Below are 21574 nucleotides of genomic sequence, written 5' to 3' on the forward strand. Positions count from 1 at the left end.
GGCGACTGCATAATAATGGTCATGGAAGAGACAAGGTCATAATAATGGTGAGAAGGGAGGTGGGGTGACTCCATATTAATGGTCACGGAAGAGACAAGGTCATAATAATGGTGAGAAGGGAGGTGGGGTGACTCCATATTAATGGTCATGGTTTTAGAATGAGATGTCCAACAAACTCATATACTGTATGTGTAATGGGAAGGCCGGCTTTGGGATCCGAGGACAAAACCCTGTTTCTGGGATGGGGTTAAGTAGGGACTGAAAGACCTAAACTTGGCAGTGGCACCAGCTTATTTCTGTGGCGCGTTTCTTCTGAAGTTTAACGTTACGTTTGTTTTCTGCTAAAACAGAACTGCGAATTTCATCAACGGAACCCATTCAATTTATAACAGAAGTGACAGCTATGAAATGTCACCGACGACACGATTCAGATACTGTATATATTTAAAGGGATTGACGTCTGTCAAATGTAAGCAATATTTTACGCAAGTGAAGTCACGGTGATACCATCACCACTTTCCAGATCCTGAAATAAAGTTACCAGATCTCAGAAATAGTTCTTCACTTCACTGTATATTTATTTATGTATGTACTGTATGTTCATTTAAAAACAGAGAGATAGGCATTGTAATCTACTCTTCTGGGGAAGTTATTAAAATGTTAAAAAATAAAAACAATGAACTTCTATTATTTCTCTTACAGTATATATAAATTATTATTATGATTATTATTATTATTATTATTATTATTATTAATAATAAAAACAATAATAGTAATAAAATAAATATAAGCATAGTGCTATTAAAATAATAACCTAATATAATATTAATATAAAAACAAAATATTAATAACAATAATAATAATAATAATAATAATAACAATATTAGCACGATACTAACTAATAATAGTGCTATTAAAATAATAACATAATATAATATTAATATAAAAACAAAATATTAATAACAATAATAATAATAGCAATATTAGCACGATACTAAATAATAATAGTGCTATTAAAATAATACCATAATATAATATTAGTATAAAAACAAAATATGAATAACAATAATAATAATAATAACAATATTAGCATGATACTAAATAATAATAGTGCTATTAAAATAATAACATAACATTATATTAATATAAAAAAATATGAATAACAATAACAATAATAATAATAATAATAATAATATTAGCATGATACTAAATAATAATAATACTTTTAAAATAATAACATAATATAATATTGATACTGAAATATAAATAATAATAATAATAATAACAACAACTTACTGCTGTGATGAAGATGAACATAGAAAATAAGAGAAGATTTTTTTCCATCTTTGAAGAAAACATCTTGCTGGAGATCGCTATTAATCTGCAATAGAAGAGAAAGAAAAAATGTACTTGTATGTTCTGTTTAGAATAAATTACACACAATAATAAAAAAATAAATAAATAAAAAATAAATAAAAATAAAAAGGCCAGTCTACGGGAATGTGATATTTTATTAATTGGTGGAGCCTGAAAGGGTCGATCACTCAGTTACTTTTTTGTATGTCAAGGATACTCCAACAGCGAGACCTCCCTGCCAAAAAATAGCTGACTTTAGGGGGACAGCAGGTTAGCGGGGAGCTTGGGCACCCCTCATAATGGGCACAGCGGATGTACAGACCCGGGAACTCAGCAAAAGGGATGGTGGGAACCCCTCATAATGGACACAGCGGATGTACAGACCCGAGAACTCAGCACAGGGATGGTGGGAACCCCTCATAATGGGCACAGCGGGTGTACAGACCCGAGAACCCAGCACAGGGATGGTGGTAACGCCTCATAATGGCACAGTGGGTGTACAGACCTGAGAACCCAGCACAGGGATGGTGGGAACCCCTCATAATGGGCACAGTGGGTGTACAGACCCGAGAATCCAGCACAGGGATGGTGGGAACCCCTCATAATGGGTACAGCAGGTGTACAGACCCAGGAACTCAGCACAGGGATGGTGGGAACCCCTCATAATGGGCACAGCGGGTGTACAGACCCGAGAACCCAGCACAGGGATGGTGGTAACGCCTCATAATGGCACAGTGGGTGTACAGACCCGGGAACTCAGCAAAAGGGATGGTGGGAACCCCTCATAATGGGCACAGCGGGTGTACAGACCCAAGAACTCAGCACAGGGATGGTGGGAACCCCTCATAATGGGCACAGCGGATGTACAGACCCAAGAACTCAGCACAGGGATGGTGGGAACCCCTCATAATGGGCACAGCGGGTGTACAGACCCGAGAACCCAGCACAGGGATGGTGGTAACGCCTCATAATGGCACAGTGGGTGTACAGACCCGGGAACTCAGCAAAAGGGATGGTGGGAACCCCTCATAATGGGCACAGCGGGTGTACAGACCCAAGAACTCAGCACAGGGATGGTGGGAACCCCTCATAATGGGCACAGCGGGTGTACAGACCCGAGAACCCAGCACAGGGATGGTGGGAACCCCTCATAATGGGCACAGTGGGTGTACAGACCCGAGAACCCAGCACAGGGATGGTGGGAACCCCTCATAATGGGTACAGCAGGTGTACAGACCCAGGAACTCAGCACAGGGATGGTGGGAACCCCTCATAATGGGCACAGCGGGTGTACAGACCCGGGAACTCAGCACAGGGATGGTGGGAACCCCTCATAATGGGCACAGCGGGTGTACAGACCCGGGAACTCAGCACAGGGATGGTTGGAACCCCTCATAATGGGCACAGTGGGTGTACAGACCCGAGAACCCAGCACAGGGATGGTGGGAACCCCTCATAATGGGTACAGCAGGTGTACAGACCCAGGAACTCAGCACAGGGATGGTGGGAACCCCTCCTAATGGGCACAGCGGGTGTACAGACCCGGGAACTCAGCACAGGGATGGTGGGAACCCCTCATAATGGGCACAGTGGGTGTACAGACTCGGGAACTCAGCACAGGGATCATAGTGAGAAGCTCATAGTGTGCAGTGAAATCAGAGGAAGCTATTTCAGTCCAGAAGAGGAGACTGTAGAAGACTAAAGGTGAAGGGTAAACATTGCGCTGCTACCTATGGAAGAACCCTAGAATTCCCTGGAACCATGGTTGGGAAAGGCTGGTCTAACCTTTCAGTAAAAAAAAATATATATATAATTAGTTCAGTTCTGAGCATAACTTTAGAAAAACCCCCACCCCTGGCATTACTAGTCGTGGCCATCTTAAGTAAGGGCAGATAACTTATGTAGCATTTACTTCCTGGAATCCATCAGCTCTTAGCTCAGGCATGCATGCAGGAAGGTGTGCTTAAAGAGGAGGGCCATTTAAAAAAAAAAAAAATTAAAAGTCAGCAGCTGCAAACACTGCAGCTGCTGACTTAATAAGCCGACTTACCTGTCCAGGGCGCCCGCGATGTCGGCCGCCCGAGGCCGACCCGTCCCTCGGCTCTCGGGTCCCGGCGCTGCCATTCGATCTAAGGGAAACAGGCAGTGGAGCCTTATGGCTTCACTGCCCGTTTCCTACTGCGCATGCGCGAGTCACGCAGCGCTTTGTGAATGGGACGTGCTGTGTTCTGGGACACACAGTTCCCAGAACACAGCGCGACCCATTACCCAGAAGACACCGCACGGAGGAGAGAAGAAAGAAGATCTCCGCAGAGGAGGAAGAGGCAGATTAGGTTTTTTCATTTTTTTTTTTTTAAGATTTTTTTCTAATTTCTAATGTTTTTTTTTTTTTCAGGGTGGCCATTCCACTTTAACTGAGAAATCCCCTCCTCTCATGAAGACTCCTGGGATGGATGACATTATTATGGCCTAGGCTAGAAACCAGGAAGTAACTGAAGAAATGTAAAAAAACAAAAAACAAACAAAAAAACAAAACAAAGTTTAAACACAAGTAAATTTTTATCTGCCTTCCTATTTACTAACGCTAACAGCATAAGGAATCAAAATAGTTCATGTTGATTGAGAGCCGGAGGAATTATTTTTATTTCTCATTACCAGCCTACTGTCTGTCTCAAATTATTACATTTTTTACACACATGTTAAAATCTGCATTGATTGCTAGAAAATAGTTACATAGTCAGGTTGAAAAAGGACACAAGTCCATCCAAAAAAAATAAATAAATAATAATATCATACAAATCCATATACACAATCCTATACACACAGTTGATCCAGAGGAAGGCAAAAAAAACCAGCAGAGCATGATCCAATTTGCTACAGCAGGAGAAAAAATTCCTTCCATCGGATTTTCCCCGGATCAACTTTACCTATAAATGTCAGTACCCAGTTATATTCTGTACACTTAGGAAAGTATCCAGACCTTTCTTAAAGCAATCTACTGAGCTGGCCAGAACCACCTCTGCAGGGAGTCTATTCCACATTTTCACTGCTCTTACTGTGAAGAAACCTTTCCGTATTTGGAGATGAAATCTCTTTTCCTCTAGATGTAAAGAGCGCCCCCTTGTGCTCTGTGATGACCTTACAGTGAATAACTCAACACCAAGTTCACTATATGGACCCCTTATGTACTGTAGGGGACTGTAGGGGACCAGAGGGGCGACAAGCCGGCTCAGACAGTTCAGTAAAATAAAAATGTCTTTATTCAGCAAAACAAACAGAAGAAACGACAGGCTTGTCCTGTATGACAGGTGCAGATCTAGGAAAAGTTCAGTTTCTTTAGCCAACAGTCTGATTATATATATATATATATATATATATATATATATGTATATATATATATAGACAAAGTACACGGCTCTGGCCAGAGCTCCAGTCTCTATGGTTTTGCTCACCATAGCAGTCCGGTGGACAATCCGGCCGCCTGTGTGCTGGTCCGCCGGACTTTTGAAATGACCGGACTTGCCCACACACAGAGAAAAGTAATTTTGAACGTGGCTCCAGGTAGCCGGGACTAGCGCAGGAGGTCAATGTCACCATCGGCGAGATTGACACCTCGCTGGCCCCCGTCACCTGGTATGGATTTAAAGGGGAAGCCCTACACCGAAATAACGGCATGGGGGTTCCCCCCCCCAATGTCCATAGCAGACCCTTATCCGAGCACGCAGCCCGGCCGGTCAGGAAAGGGGGTGGGGGCGAGTGAGTGCCCCCCCTCCTGAGCCATACCAGGCCGCGTGCCCTCAACATGGGGGGCTCTTTGGGGAAGGGGGGGCCCTGAAGAGCTATAAGAAGATAGCGGAGGCCTGGCAGAGGAACCGAAGAGGGGGACAAGACCCCGAAGTCAGAAGAAGACCCCCGGACGGCGGCGACGACGAAGAAGAAAGCCGGGCTCCTCCGCTAGTAAAAGAGCAGAAGATAGCGGAGGAGTCCGGCGAGAAGACCCCCCAAGACGGAAGAAGAGAAGACCACCGGAGCTGTGCAATAAATTATTTAAAAAACTTGTGTTTACACTTTTTTCCCCAGGTGAATTGGTAGGGGTACATCGTACCCCATACTCATTCACATAGGTTGGGGGGCCGGTATCTGGGGGCCCCCTTATTAAAGGGGGCTCCTGGATTCCGATAAGCCCCCCCGCCCGCAGACCCCGACAACCAACTGCCAGGGTTGTCGGGAAGAGGCCCTTGTCCTCATCAACATGGGCACAAGGTGCTTTGGGGTGGGGGAGGGGCCGCAGGGCCCCCCCTTCCCCAAAGCGTCCCCCATGTTGAGAGGACGTGGCCTGGTATGGCTCAGGAGGGGGGGGGGGGGTGCGCTCGCTCATCCCCACCCCCTTTCCTGACCAGCCGGGTAGCGTGCTCGGATAAGGGTCTTCTATGGACTTTGGCGTACGGGCTTCCCCTTTAAATCCATACCAGGTGACGGGGCTAGCGAGGTGTCAATCTCGCAGATGGAGGCGCCAACATTCACTTCCTTCGCTAGTCCCGTCTACCTGGAGCCACGTTCAAAATGAACTGACTTTTCTCCGTGCGTGGGCGAGTCCGTTCATTTAAAAAGTCCGGCGGACTCCCGCCATAGTCCGCCGGACCTAGCCCGCCTCAAAAGTCCGGTCGTGTGTGGGCAGGTCCGATAGGTTCGGAAAGTCTGGCGGACCTCAGCTGCAAAGTAAGGTTTATTGCCCTTATCTGAAGGGCAATAAATTGCTCAAAGGACCCCAAGCAACCTCTGTAAAAAATAGGGGGTTCCATGGATTCTTGCCTGAGCAAAGCTGGTCTAAACCCTTTGGTGAAAAACAACCCTTTTGCCTCTGTTTTGGTTGAGTTCACAACAGAACTAAAAAAATAACAATTGACAACGGGAGGAATGATTTTCTCTTCTCATTATACATTGTAGCTTTTCATGCAGATCAGACCCACAATGAATGTTGCTACATGACGTTCCTTTGAATTGTAGATACAAGTAATTACAATGTCACCCAGCGATGAACGTCTGAGTGAAGGTTCTCTCGATGAATCTCTTCTCTCGGGTAGATGGAACATCTCATCGCCTGTATGAGCGCCAGCAGAAGGAGCCAGCAAGTTTGCAGGTTGCACAAATGTTTTCAGAGCGGTGATGAGCTATTTTGGCAAACGCTTTGCTACTATTAATACATATCGGGCTATAGCGGCACCGATGCCATCTGTCACTCCTCCAACAACAAAAAAAATTCTAACTGTACCAAACAAGTGAGAGTCTCCTGTGTTATACATTGTCAGGCTGATGTCCACTCAACTAGGCCCAAGGGCCATATTTTTTCTAACTTGCACCCTCCACTTAATACTCCATAGAAGGGACCCATAAATCTCAAAGCCATGACTACAAAGGAAAGGGTTAACATGTATCCCGTCATAGAAGAGGAGAGAAGGCGCCTCTAAGTGCAGTATTCCAGTCATTTATTAGAAAACACAGTTAAGAACACTTACAGGAAATCGGCATAAACAAGGGTCATCGTGTTATGGCATTCCTGGCGGGGCTCCTGTCACTGTCTGTCCATCTCCCCGTGGCGGCCGGCAGCTGTGGGGATAGGCTATCCCAGTCAAGGTGACCGTCGCTCTTTTCCGGGACCACGATTGACCACAAGCTGTGTGTGTGGAATACACACGCCGGAAGTACGTCACGAAAAAGGGGGCAGTAACGCGCTTCGTGCATACAGACCATACCCATCCTGTGCCCCTTCCTTCAGCCGTATCCATTATGTGCCATAAATGTCCTGTGACCCTACACTCAACCATAACCACACTGTGACCCTTCCTTTAACCATAACTATGCCTGTGCTGGGTTCCCGTGTCTGTACACCTGCTGTGCCCATTATGAGGGGTTCCCACCACCCCTGTACTGAGTTTCCGGGTCTGTACACCTGCTGTGCCCATTATAAGGGGTTCCCACCACCCCTGTGCTGGGTTCCCGTGTCTGTACACCTGCTGTGTCCATTATGAGGGGTTCCCACCATCCCTGTACTGAGTTCCCGGGTCTGTACACCTGCTGTGCCCATTATAAGGGGTTCCCACCATCGCTGTGCTGAGTTCCCGGGTCTGTACATCTGCTGTGCCCATTATAAGGGGTTCCCACCACCCCTGTACTGAGTTCACGGGTCTGTACACCTGCTGTGCCCATTATAAGGGGTTCCCACCATCCCTGTGCTGAGTTCCCGGGTCTGTACACCCGCTGTGTCCATTATGAGGGGTTCCCACCACCCCTGGGCTGAGTTCCCAGGTCTGTACACCTGCTGTGCCCATTATGAGGGGTTCCCATCATCCCTGTGCTGAGTTCCCGGGTCTGTACACCCGCTGTGCCCATTATGAGGGGTTCCCACCACCCCTGGGCTGAGTTCCCAGGTCTGTACACCTGCTGTGCCCATTATGAGGGGTTCCCATTATCCCTGTGCTGAGTTCCCGGGTCTGTACACCCGCTGTGCCCATTATGAAGGGTTCCCACCACCCCTGGTCTGAGTTCCCGGGTCTGTACATCTGCTGTGTCCAATTTTTTTAGTGGGCGGTAGATTCATGACAACCTAGGCTCACAGGAGTGGTTTAAATTATGATAACCATCAAGAGGACTGTCAGTGGAGCAGAGATTCTGTAGGGGGCAGCCCTGGAGACAAGGTAAGTATTGCAGTGTGAACTTCATGCTTTATTTTATTTTTTTAACTGAGAGAATACAATTCTGATTTCAGGTATATCTTGCTTACAACTCACCTTTTGTACCACCACCCCCTGCCTTTAGAATGTAAGCTCTCCTGTCCCTTCTGTATTGAACTGTACTATAATTGTGCTGCCCCCCCCTCTACATTGTAAAGCGCTGCGTAAACTGTTGGTGTTATATAAATCGCGTATAATAATAATAATAATAATAATAATAATGTGGTCCCTAAAAAAACTTTCCACTTAAATCTCTGAGGCTTAGCGAAGTTGAAGTTTGTCATTTATAAATAGCGTGTTTATTGTGCAGAACGCGGATTCCATCACACTGTCAGTTTGTGAGTGGGAGAGAAATAAACCCGATCCCCCATTTTCATTGCTATATCTGCCTGGTACATATTTGTGACATTCTAAGTAAGATATGCCAAGATACCATATAAAACAAGGTTTGCCTATATGGGACGTTACAAAAATTTTGTGGGCCGTTCTGCAGAATCCAGGACACTGTGCAGCGTGGCAGTAGGTGGGTGGTTGCTGTTTGATGCTGCGGCTGTGGCTGTAGACAGACCTTCTATCAGAAGAGGCAACCAAGGGGGAGGGAAGGCAAACTGCCCTTTTTACTGCCCCCCCCCATATCATGTGTCTTATCATGTGACCAGTGGGGTGGGAAGAAGGGGTAGTCTCCATTCACTCCCCAACTGGACACCGGTCTGAGAAGTTTTCTTCCCATTGACAACAAAGATTTGGTCTATGTTTTATTACCACTGACAATGGCACAGGGGCATCTCTCCTACCACTGATGACTGGTGCTGAAACTTTCTTCCTCCCATTGACCAGCCATTTGGCGAATTAAGAACTTTGTGGACCGTTCGTACCAAATTAGTGTGGCACGAACGGCTCACAATGCACTACGCCATCGCATTGCTGGCTCATGATTGGCCAAGCATGCACTGTGACCCCGCATGCTTGGCCAATCACATCGCCGGCAGTGAGGAGAGCAATTATAGCTCAGGGGGGTTTAGTACACACCCCACGCTATATAAGGCCACCAGCGTGGCGGCCTTGTGTAGTATGTTGTGGCGGTCAGGGAAAGAGCATGATAGGCAGGGACAGTGTCTTTACTGCTTGGGAACCTAGTGCTTGTTCAGTGGGTGTTGTGTGCCTCCTGCACAGTATACACCTGAAGCTACCCCTTATTGCTGGTGTTCTTTTTCTGTAATGCAGGCATCTGCAGAAGTTAAAGTGGGTGTTGTGCGCCTCCTGCACAGTATACACTTGAAGCTACACCTTATTGCTGGTGTTGTTCTGTTTCTGTAACACAGGCAGGCAGCTACAGTCGGTGTACTGTGTCATCTGCTCAGTGTGCACCTAAAGCTACCCATTTGCTGGTTTTCCCATCTCCCTGCAGCCAGCTTAAGCCAGGAATGGTGGTTTGCGACAATGGCACCAACCTCCTCTCCGCCCTCCGACAGGGACAATCGACCCATGTGCCCTGTGTGGCTCACGTCCTTAACCTGGTGGTGCAGCAGTCCTTGGGCAGGTACCCCGGCTTACAGGATGTCCTGAGGCAGGCCAGGAAAGTCTGTGTACATTTCCATCAATCATTTAATGTCAGTGCTCGGCTGGCTGAGCTCCAAAAGGAGTTGAACCTGCCCAAGAACCGCCTTATATGTGACATGCCCACCAGGTGGAACTCAACATTGGCCATGCTGCAGCGGCTGCACACGCAGCAGAGGGCCATCAATGAGTACCTGTGCGACTACGGCACCAGGACAGGGTCAGGGGAGCTCGGTTTTTTCCCCCACACCAGTGGGGCATGATCGGGGGTGCATGCACTGTCCTGTCACCGTTTGAGGAGGCCACAAGGATGGTGAGCAGTGACAGTGCATGCATCAGTGACACTGTACCTCTTGTCCAACTCTTGGAGCATACGCTGCGTGGAATAATGGACAGGGCACTTGAGGCAGAACAGAGGCAGGAAGAGGAGGACTTCCTTGCCTCTCAAGGCCCCCTTTATCCAGACAGTGTTCCTGCTGTCCCACCCATCACACAGGAAGAGGAGGAGGAGGATGATTGTGTCAGCATGGAGGTGTAGGCTGGCACTCAGCATCAGCAGTCTTTTAGGGATGATTTACAGTCCCAAGAAACCCGTGGACTTGTACGTGGCTGGGAGGAGGTGTCTGCGGATTATGTTGTCCTTAGTAACCCAGAGGACTCCGGATCGAATGCCTCAGCTAACCTACGCTGCATGGCCTCCCTGATCCTGCAAAGCCTGTGGAAGGATCCTCGTATTCTTCGGATCAAGGAGAGGGACCATTACTGGCTGGCCACTCTCCTTGATCCACGGTACAAGGGTAAGTTTGCCGACCTTATCTTGCCATCGCAGAGGGAGCAGAGGATGAGACATCTCCGGGAGGCCTTGCAGAAAGGTCTGTGCAACGCGTTCCCAGAGACTGGGAGGTTACAAACTCCTGGTCCTGGACAACGTGTTGCTGAGGCATCGGTCAGAAGGAGCGGTGGAGAAGGTGGCCGTCTGACTGATGCTTTCAGACAATTTTTTAGTCTGCAGCCCCAAGGTATGATCGGTTCCAGCAACCATCGCCAGCCTCTGATTTACGTGCAGGAATACCTAGGGGCAAGGTCAGACTTGGACACCTTTCCCACCGAAAATCCTCTGGCTTACTGGGTCTTAAGGATGGATGACTGGCCAGAGCTTGCACAGTATGCAATTGAGCTACTGGCTTGTCCTGCATCCAGCGTTATTTGGGGGGGGGGGGGGGTGGGAGCACACAGGAAGACACTGTGGGGGGTGGGGAGCACACAGGAAGACACTGTGGGGGGTGGGGAGCACACAGGAAGACACTGTGGGGGGGGAGCACACAGGGGGACACTGTGGACGGGAGAGAGCACACAGGGGGGCACTGTGGGGGGAGCACACTGGGGGACACTGTGGGGGGAGGAGAGCACACAGGGGGACACTGTCGGGGGGGAAGCACACATTGGGACACTGTGGAGGGGAGAGAGCACACAGGGGGACACTGAGGGGGGGTGGGGAGCACACAGGGGGGCACTGTGGGGGGTGGGGAGCACACAGGAAGACACTGTGGGGGTGGGGAGCACACAGGGGGACACTGTGGGGGTGGGGAGAGAGCACACTGTGGGGGAAGGAGAGCACACAGGGAGACTCTGGGAAGGGGAGAGGGCACAGGGGGACACTGGGGAGGGGGGAAGTACACAGGGACACTATGGGGGGGAGCACACAGGGGGACACTGTGGGGGGGGAGAGAGCACACAGGGGGACACTGTGGGGGGGGAGAGAGCACACAGGGAGACCCTGGGAAGGGGAGAGGGCACAGGGGGACACTGGGGAGGGGGGGAAGTACACAGGGACACTGTGGGGGGGGGAGCACACAGGGGGACACTGTGGAACGGAGCACACAGGGGGACACTGTGGGGGGGAGCACACAGGGGGACACTGTGGGGGGAGCACACAGGGGGACACTGTGGGGGGAGCACACAGGGGGACACTGTGGGGGGAGCACACAGGGGGACACTGTGGGGGGGGAGCACACAGGGGGACACTGTGGGGGGGGGAGAGCACACAGGAAGACCCTGGGAAGGGGAGAGGGCACAGGGGGACACTGAGAGGGGGGAAAGTTTAGCAAATGTCCTTTGTGTATCAGTTCCGTCGGCCTGGGAAGAAGAAGAAGAAGAAGAAGTAGAAGAAGAAGAAGTCACCCCTCAAAGCTTTGACCTTTAAAATGTAACTTTTGATGTAAAAGTGATCACAGACTATAGTCAGCTGTGTGCGGCGCTCATACGGCTCCATTCACCTTCCACATCGTATCCTGCAAATGACTGATACATATCACGTACTTCCTGTATAGAATCAGAATTACACCGGAGAACACAAGTTACACGATTTGTTGCCAAAATGTATTCCTTTTAGTAATAGATAGTGCAGGCAGTGCCGGGAGAAAGTCATCTAGAGCCCGGGGCAAACATGCCGAACTGCCCCAACATGTATGAGCATTATGTGTCAGCAAATATCCCCCCCCCCCTCCAAAAATAAAAAACACTGAGCACTAATCTGCATGCTTACCCCTAAGCATAAATCCTCCCTCCTTCAAGTACAAATCTGCTCCCCCCCACTGAAATCCCCCCTCTCAGTACAAATCTTTACACCCCCCAATCCCCATCTCCTAAATGCCCCCCACCCCCAAAAAAAGAAAAGTTCAATACTCCAAGCAAAAATCCTCTACCCTTACAATTTCCCCCCTCTTCTCCCCCGACTTCAATCCCATCATCCCCCTAGTACAAATTCCCCTCAAATCCCCTCTCCTAGCACATCCCCCCTCCCAACACAAATCCCCCTAAATCGTCACTCTTAACACTCACCCTCCCAAATTTCCCCTCCTAGAACAATACTTACCCAGCCTACCACCCCCCCCCCCCATATTCCCTCTTCCAACGAAAATCCCCCCCCCCACCACAATCTCCTTGTGGCCCTCTCACCTCACATAATACCAAAGTGCTCAGGGCAGCCGTCCCACCTACCCACCCCTTGTCCTGAGTGCAGGGAAGTGTTACAACCCCTGCCAGTGCCTGTGTACCCTTGGGGGGCCTTCCCAATACCGCCCACATTTTTTGGGAATGGAACGAGGGACACCTATTAGTAAAAAGTATGTAGGCATAGGACACACCTCCTGCCACGCCCTCTTAAAGGAGAATTATACAGCAATTAAAAAATCAGATGAAAGGTTTAGCGCTGGGAAACACTTTTTGAAAGATATACAACTATAGGGATCAGGGCAACATGAGGGACAAATGAGGGACAGAGGGACATTGCTCCAAATCAGGGACAGTCCCTCGAAATCAGGGACAGTTGCTTTCCCTCCTCTTCCTGTTTCAGAGATATAACAGGAAGTAACAGGAAATCAGTGGCGGCCCTATCCATGCATCTGGTCCCCTGATCTACATGCAGGGTGCCGGATGCATGGATTCCAATGGGGGGGTTTAAGAACGTGATTTTTTGTTTTTTAAGCGCGTGAATATTCATTTGCTAGTGTCACACAACCGGGTGGTCTTGGAGCTAGGTTTGCCACCTGTCCAGGATTCCCCCGGACAGTCCGCCTGAAACCCGGACACATCATTCAGTCCGGGATGTGACTCCCCAAGTAACCGAGCCTCTGGCTCTAATAAGCTTCAAAATAGGGTGGGCTTGGGATGCAGAGCACTGCGCTCTGAGCCCACCCAGTTGTGTGACACTAGCGAATGAATATTTTGCTAGTGTCACACTAATTCTCCTCCTGGCCAATCAGGAAGCGGGTTTGAGGCCCGTTTCCTGATTGGCCAAAAGGAGAAGCTACGCTGGCCGCGGGGAGGAGGAGCAGGGAGAATTGAGGAGAGGAGACGCACGGGAAGCTAGCCAGCCACCCGACCGTCGCCCTAAGGTAAGCCAGAGGAGAAGCTACGCTGGCCACCAGGAGGGGGAGGAAGGAGACGCTAGGAGAGGAGATGCAGGGGAAGCCGGTCACATGGAGGGAAGTCCAGGTTAGGGTTGAGACCCAGGTGATTTCCGACAGACTGGGGGGGGTGTTGGCTGGGTATGCACTGTTTGTCGCTACCCCCCCCAAAATAAATACCACCGCCACTGCAGGAAATCCTCCATTATTCCTTCTTAAGCCTCGTACACACGATCGGATTTTCCTCAGACAAAACCTCTGACCTTTGTCCAAAGGGCATTAGCCAGGAACTTGTCTTGCATACATATGGCAAGGAATTGTTGGCCAACAAACACGAACGTAGTGACGTACTATGAGGTTTTTCAGCTCTTTAGTGCCACCCTTTGGGGTCCTTCTGCTTATTTTGTGTTAGTAGAAGTTTGGTGAGTGTTGATGCGCGCTTTTAATTTTGCGCTTTTCAGTTAGTTTCTGAACGGCCGTTCGTCAACCAGCCATGTTGCGGAATCGGAGGAGATAACGTGTTATTTATTATTGGCCTTGGAGTTATTGCTTTGAGCCAAGTCCAGTGCAGGAACAGGAGGAGGAGCTCTTGGACCAAAAATTGGTTGCTTTATTATTCGTAACCAATTATGTCTCTGATGCCTTTGCTGTGGGAGCTCCAGGAGAATAATCCGGATGATTTTCTGAATTATCTCCGGATGACGGACCCCCTGCTTTCACCAACTCTTGGCATTGGTGACCCCCCTATATTAAGATGCAGGACACATGCATGAGGCTTTTATTTTAGTTTTTGGTTGAATAATAATGATTTGATTGTGGTATATTTTTCTATATTTTTGGATGCATAGAATGCACTTTTTGGTTAAGTTCTATTGGCAGATAGCATGTCGAATTGTATTTGTTTTCTTTTCATAATGCACAATAAAAAAAAAATATGGAGCATAATACTTGGCTATGTGTTTTACTTCAAATAACAGTTTGGGAGTCGGCAGTTACATAAAAAAAAAATACAAAGTAATTGTAATACAATGTAATAAATACAATTATTAATTAACAAGGGACACCAACATAGTTGCATCTTTGATCTTATAAACTGCGGGATAATGGTGTTGTGGTAACTTGCACCAAAAAAAATAAAATAATAATAAATAAAAATAATAATAATATTTTTGATATCACTAGAAACAAAAAGCCTTTGAAAATGTGTTTGCAATAACTCCATCCGTCTCACCAGCAAAGCAGCTTCATTATTATAGAAGAAGAGAATTGTGCGCTGCGTTTCCAGATTTTATAATTTGCCGCGTCACGAATGTTAATTCTCCATTACGAATTCTAGTTTACAAGACCGACCGCTTCCGGCGCGTCCTTGCTTTCCGCGCATGCGTGTTTTTACTTTAGACTTTTGTCCGATGGACTTGTGTACGCACGATCGGAAAATCCGACAACACACATTTGTCCGTGGAAAATTCTAAAACCCGCCATCCAACATTTGTCCGATGGAGCGCGCACACCATCAGATTTACCACCAACAGCCTGTCATCGAACATTTCCCGTTGGAAAATCCAATCGTGTGTACCAAGCATTAGACCAGGGGGGTCTCCAAAATTTTTAAACAAAGGGCCAGTTTATTGTCCATCAGACTTTAGGGGGGCCGGATTGTGGCCAGCAGGGGCAGAAAATGTCCTGGGCCCAGCATCAGTGAGAATAAATATGGCCTCAGGGTTGGTGGCCAATAGGAGGAGTAGTGCACAGGGGCGGACTGACCATTTGGCCACTTGGGCACTGCCCGAGGGCCCCAGGCCCCTTTAGGGTTGCCAGCCTCAGTAAAACCAAGGACAGTATGTAAAAATCTATGTCTTATTTACTTCTGTCTCTGAAATGTCCTTTACCGACATCGTTTTGGTCTAAAAATCCTGAGATTATAGCTGCCCCACCTCTCCAGTACCTTCTCAGCCAATAGAAACATGTCTGTGTATACTATGTGTGTGTATACTGTGTGTCCCCGCAATCTCTGATTGCCTGGGGGCCCCATAATCTCCTATTGCCCAGGGGTCCCATGAGTTGTCAGTCCGCCCCTTGTAGTGCACCCAATAGTACGAGGAATAGTAGCCCATCATTTGTATAGGTGAGAGTAACAGTACCCCAGGGGCCGGATGACGGCTAGCAAAGGGCCACATCTGGCCCCTCGGGCCACAGTTTGGAGACCCCTGCTTTAGACTATTGTCCCTGAAACAGGTGTCCCTGGTAGGGGGTGTCTTACGCTCGGAGGAGGGGAGACTGTGATGTTCATCCGCACCTCCTCCATTCACACAACTTCTTGTGTTCAGTGAAAAGAACTGAAAAACTTTTCTCGATCGGCGACGGGGCAGAGCGAGTGATTCGCTGCGATCACGTGGGAACCGCGAGTCTCAGTGCCAGACGTTTAGTGCTCATTGTACTGTACGGGGTGAATGGAAGGCGGGATATTCCGGAAAAGCTGCAGCCTGCAGGCACTGTTGGCTTTGCCCATTTATACTGTGCCCACGCCCAAATATTGTTTGTGTCCGGAGCTCAGCTTTAATCAAACAAAATGATGTCGATCCAACAGATAAAGATCGGCAGAACAAGGAAGCTATTTACAAAGGAGTCCAGGCAATGAAGGTCACCATTCAGCCTTCCATACACCCAGTGCAGTGACCGGTGATAACACCGAGATGAAAAAAGAATCCTCCTACATATGTTGTACCTGTTTTTCTGCCGTCTTTTTCTCCTCTACAGCCATTCAAAGTCCAGAATTTGCACAGCGTTTCTCAGCTCCAGAAGGCAGCGGGCGGGGATCTGATGTCCCACGCTGCACAGCATAGAGCTGAGTGTAATCTCAGACCTGAGTGGAGATGATCGGGTCTCACAGATTACACTCAGAGAGCTGAGTGTAATCAGAGACCCGAGCGGAGGGAATTGACACCCCCCCCAAAAAAAATCTCATATGGAAACATGCACAGCTAAGACTGTTAATCACCTTCTGTGTGCTGGGGGGGGGGGGAAGGGGAAGGACCACCCCCAGGATTCTGTAGTCTTGGCATGCACTGTGACTCATGGAAGGAGGGGGCAGGTAGGGGGTGGGGCAATTAAGTGCTTTGGATTGAGGCAAGTACATACTAGAGTGTGATATAATTTGCTCATTTTTCATTTCAAAGATTTAGGCTCCATTCACATATGTGCGACTTGTCATGCGACTTTGGACACTATAGTCGCACCCCATGTTTTTCAATTACAACCGTTCAAAGGTGTGCAACTTAACGTTGCAGCGACTTTAAGGCTGGGTTCACACTGGTACGGTGTCAGACATCGCATGTGATTCGCGCCGCATGCCTGTGCGTATCGCATGCGCTGCAAATTTATGGCTGAAATCGCATCGCATTCGCACCACGAATGGTGCAGGACCCTTCTTTTTTGTCATCACTGGAATCAGACCGCATGGGTGTTCAGACCCATGCCATCAGATTCCACGGTTCGCACTGCGTTCTGCGAACAGATGAACTTCATATCGCCACCCGCAGCGGTTCGCAGAGAGCAGGGTGAATTGCCTGCGAGAACAGATGCGATGCGGGAAGCCGCACAGGAATCGCAGTGGTTCCTGCATTGCACCAGTATCAACAGAGCCTAAAAAGCCCCTGCATCACTTTGTTCCGACTTTCATGCGGCTTGAGTGCCATAGACTGCAACAGTTGGCCATTATCATTAGCCAAAGTGGCATCCAAGTTGCACCCATCCAGAGTTGTGCTTAAAGTTGCATCAAAGTTGCACTCCAAAGCCACAGGACATCAGAGTCCTACAAGTGTGACTGGAGCCTTACAACCGCTGTAAGTGATAATGAGCCATGGCTTGGGGGTTAGCACCTCTGCCTTGCAGCGCTGGGGTCCTTGGTTTGAGGACAGTCCAGACACCATCTGCATGGAGTTTGCATGTTGTGCTTGTGTGGGGGCTCCGGCTTCCTCCCACACCCCAAAGGCATGCTGGGAGGTTAATTGTCTCTTGTCTAAAGTTGGTCCTCATATGATATTCTACTGAAGTTGGCTGCATCACCAAGGGCCCCAACCACACAGGACGTCCCTACGAGGAAACATGAGATATAAAATAGAATATTTTGTTTCTGTTCAGTAAACTTTCTGTGAGAAAGAAGATTTCTGTACTTCCCTCCTAAAATCAGCCCTGAGGAAGTGACCCTCTACAAGGGTTTTACCACCACAACTTCCTTACTGCTTGTCTTAAAGGGTTCACTACCAGCTCATCCACTACATGTGTGCACCGTATCACTGACATATCACTGACATATCATCACCGTATCACCAACATATCACCACCGTATCACCATCATATCACTGACATATCACCGACATATCACTGACATATCACCACCATATCACCACCATATCACCACCGTATCACCAACGTATCACCAACATATCACCGACATATCACCGACATATCACCACCAAATCACAACCATATCACCAACATATCACTGACATATCACCGACATTTCACCACCGTATCACCAACATATCACAACCGTATCACCGACATATCACTGACATATCACCGACATATCACTGACATATCACCACCATATCACCACCATATCACCAACGTATCACCAACATATCACCAACATATCACTGACGTATCACCAACATATCACCGACATATCACCGACATATCACTGACATATCACCACCAAATCACTACCATATCACCACCATATCACCAACATATCACTGACATATCACCGACATTTCACCACCGTATCACCAGCATATCACCAACATATCACTGACGTAACACCACCATATCACCAACATATCAACAACATATCACCACCATATCACCAACATATCACTGACGTATCAACACCATATCACCAACATATCACTACCATATCACCAACATATCACCAACATATCACTGACATATCACCCATATGACTAACATATCACCAACATATCACCACCATATCACCAACATATCACCAACATATCACCAACATATCACCACCATATCACCGACATATCACAGACATATCACCAACGTATCATCAACGTATCACCAACATATCACCAACATATCACTGACGTATCACCAACATATCACCAACATATCAACAACATATCACCACCATATCACCAACATATCACTGACGTATCACCACCATATCACCAACATATCACCACCATATCACCGACATATCACCACCGTATCACCAACATATCACTGGCGTAACACCACCATATCACCACCATATCACCAACATATCACTACCATATCACCAACATATCACTGACGTATCACCACCATATCACCACCATATCATTACCATATCACCAACATATCACTGACGTATCACCACCGTATCACCAACATATCACTGACGTAACACCACCATATCACCAACGTATCACCAACATATCACTACCATATCACCAACATATCACTGACGTATCACCACCATATCACCAACATATCACTGACGTATCACCACCATATCACTACCATATCACCAACATATCACCAATATATCACTGACGTATCACCCATATCACTACCATATCACCAACATATCCCCAACATATCACCAACATATCACCACCATATCACCGACATATCACCACCATATAACCAACATATCACCACGCTATCACTGACATATTCCCAACATATCACTGACATATCCCCAATATATCACCACCATATCACTGACATATCACCGACATATCACCAACATATCACCAACATATCACTGATAAATCAAAAACATATCACCAACATATCACTGACATATCACCACCATATCACCAACATATCACCACAATATCACTGACATATCCCCAACATATCACTGACATATCACTGACATATCACCACCATATCACCAACATATCACTGATATATCACCAACATACCTCCACCATATCACCAACATATTACTGACATATCACCACCATATCACTGATATATGACCACCATATCACCACCATATCACTGACATATCACCACCATATCATTGGCATAAACCCAACATATTGTAAAGCGCTGCACAAACTGTTGCACTATATAACTGTCGCTATATAAATTCTGTATAATAATAATAATTACATATCACCACTATATCACTGAAATATCCCCAACATATCACTAACATATCCCCGACATATCACTGACATATCGCTGACATATCACTGACATATACCCAATATATCACTGACATATCACTGAAATATCACCACCATATCACTGACATATCACCAACATATCACCACCATATCAATGACATATCACTGACATATCACCACCATATGACCAACATATCACCAACATATCACCACCATATCACTGACATATGGCCGACATATCACTGACATATGACTGACATATCACCATTATATCACTGACATATTACCACCATATCACTGACATATCGCCAATATATCACCATCATATTGCTCCCTACATCCATCAATGAGCCTTCCCTCCCCCACCTCCATCTATGAGCCCTCCCTCCCCACCTACATCAATGAACCTTCCCTCCCCACCTTCATCAATGAGCTTTCCCTCCCAACCTCCATCAATGAGCCTTCCCCTCCCCCACCTCCATCAGAGAGCCTTCCCTCCCCCACCTCCATCAATGAGCTTTCCCTCCCCACCTCCATCAATGAGCCTTCCCTCCCCATCTCCATCAATGAGCCTTCCCTCCCCACCTCCATCAATGAGCCTTCCTCCCTCCCCACCTCCATCAATGAGCCTTCCCTCCCCACCTCCATCAATGAGCCTTCCCTCCCCACCTCCATCAATGAGCCTTGACCGCCCATCACCATCAATGAGCCTTCCCTTCCCCACCTCCAACAGTGAGCCTTCCCTCCCCCACCTCCATCAATGAGCCTTCCCTCCCCACCTCCATCAATGAGCCTCACGTATCGTATCGTATCACCAGCATATCACCAACATATCACTGACGTAACACCACCATATCACCAACATATCAACAACATATCACCACCATATCACCAACATATCACTGACGTATCAACACCATATCACCAACATATCACTACCATATCACCAACATATCACCAACATATCACTGACATATCACCCATATGACTAACATATCACCAACATATCACCACCATATCACCAACATATCACCAACATATCACCAACATATCACCACCATATCACCGACATATCACAGACATATCACCAACGTATCATCAACGTATCACCAACATATCACCAACATATCACTGACGTATCACCAACATATCACCAACATATCAACAACATATCACCACCATATCACCAACATATCACTGACGTATCACCACCATATCACCAACATATCACCACCATATCACCGACATATCACCACCGTATCACCAACATATCACTGGCGTAACACCACCATATCACCACCATATCACCAACATATCACTACCATATCACCAACATATCACTGACGTATCACCACCATATCACCACCATATCATTACCATATCACCAACATATCACTGACGTATCACCACCGTATCACCAACATATCACTGACGTAACACCACCATATCACCAACGTATCACCAACATATCACTACCATATCACCAACATATCACTGACGTATCACCACCATATCACCAACATATCACTGACGTATCACCACCATATCACTACCATATCACCAACATATCACCAATATATCACTGACGTATCACCCATATCACTACCATATCACCAACATATCCCCAACATATCACCAACATATCACCACCATATCACCGACATATCACCACCATATAACCAACATATCACCACGCTATCACTGACATATTCCCAACATATCACTGACATATCCCCAATATATCACCACCATATCACTGACATATCACCGACATATCACCAACATATCACCAACATATCACTGATAAATCAAAAACATATCACCAACATATCACTGACATATCACCACCATATCACCAACATATCACCACAAT

General features: G+C 47.3%; 1 protein-coding gene across 1 annotated transcript in view; it reads right to left on the reverse strand.

Moving 5' to 3' along the window:
* The window catches only part of CALCRL (calcitonin receptor like receptor), a 146809-nt gene that overhangs the window by 113700 nt on the left and 11535 nt on the right, over positions 1-21574 (reverse strand). Inside the window, exon 2 of the mRNA XM_077490499.1 lies at positions 1297-1381. Within this exon, the coding sequence (XP_077346625.1) occupies positions 1297-1359 (63 nt within the window). The 5' untranslated portion in view covers positions 1360-1381. The remainder of the gene's footprint in view (positions 1-1296; positions 1382-21574) is intronic.

This window comes from Lithobates pipiens, unplaced genomic scaffold (genome assembly GCF_037356315.1).
Source record: "Lithobates pipiens isolate NorthernLeopardFrog02 unplaced genomic scaffold, aLitPip1_a1.2 Scaffold_19, whole genome shotgun sequence".
In the NCBI taxonomy this organism is placed as follows: Eukaryota; Metazoa; Chordata; class Amphibia; order Anura; family Ranidae; genus Lithobates; species Lithobates pipiens.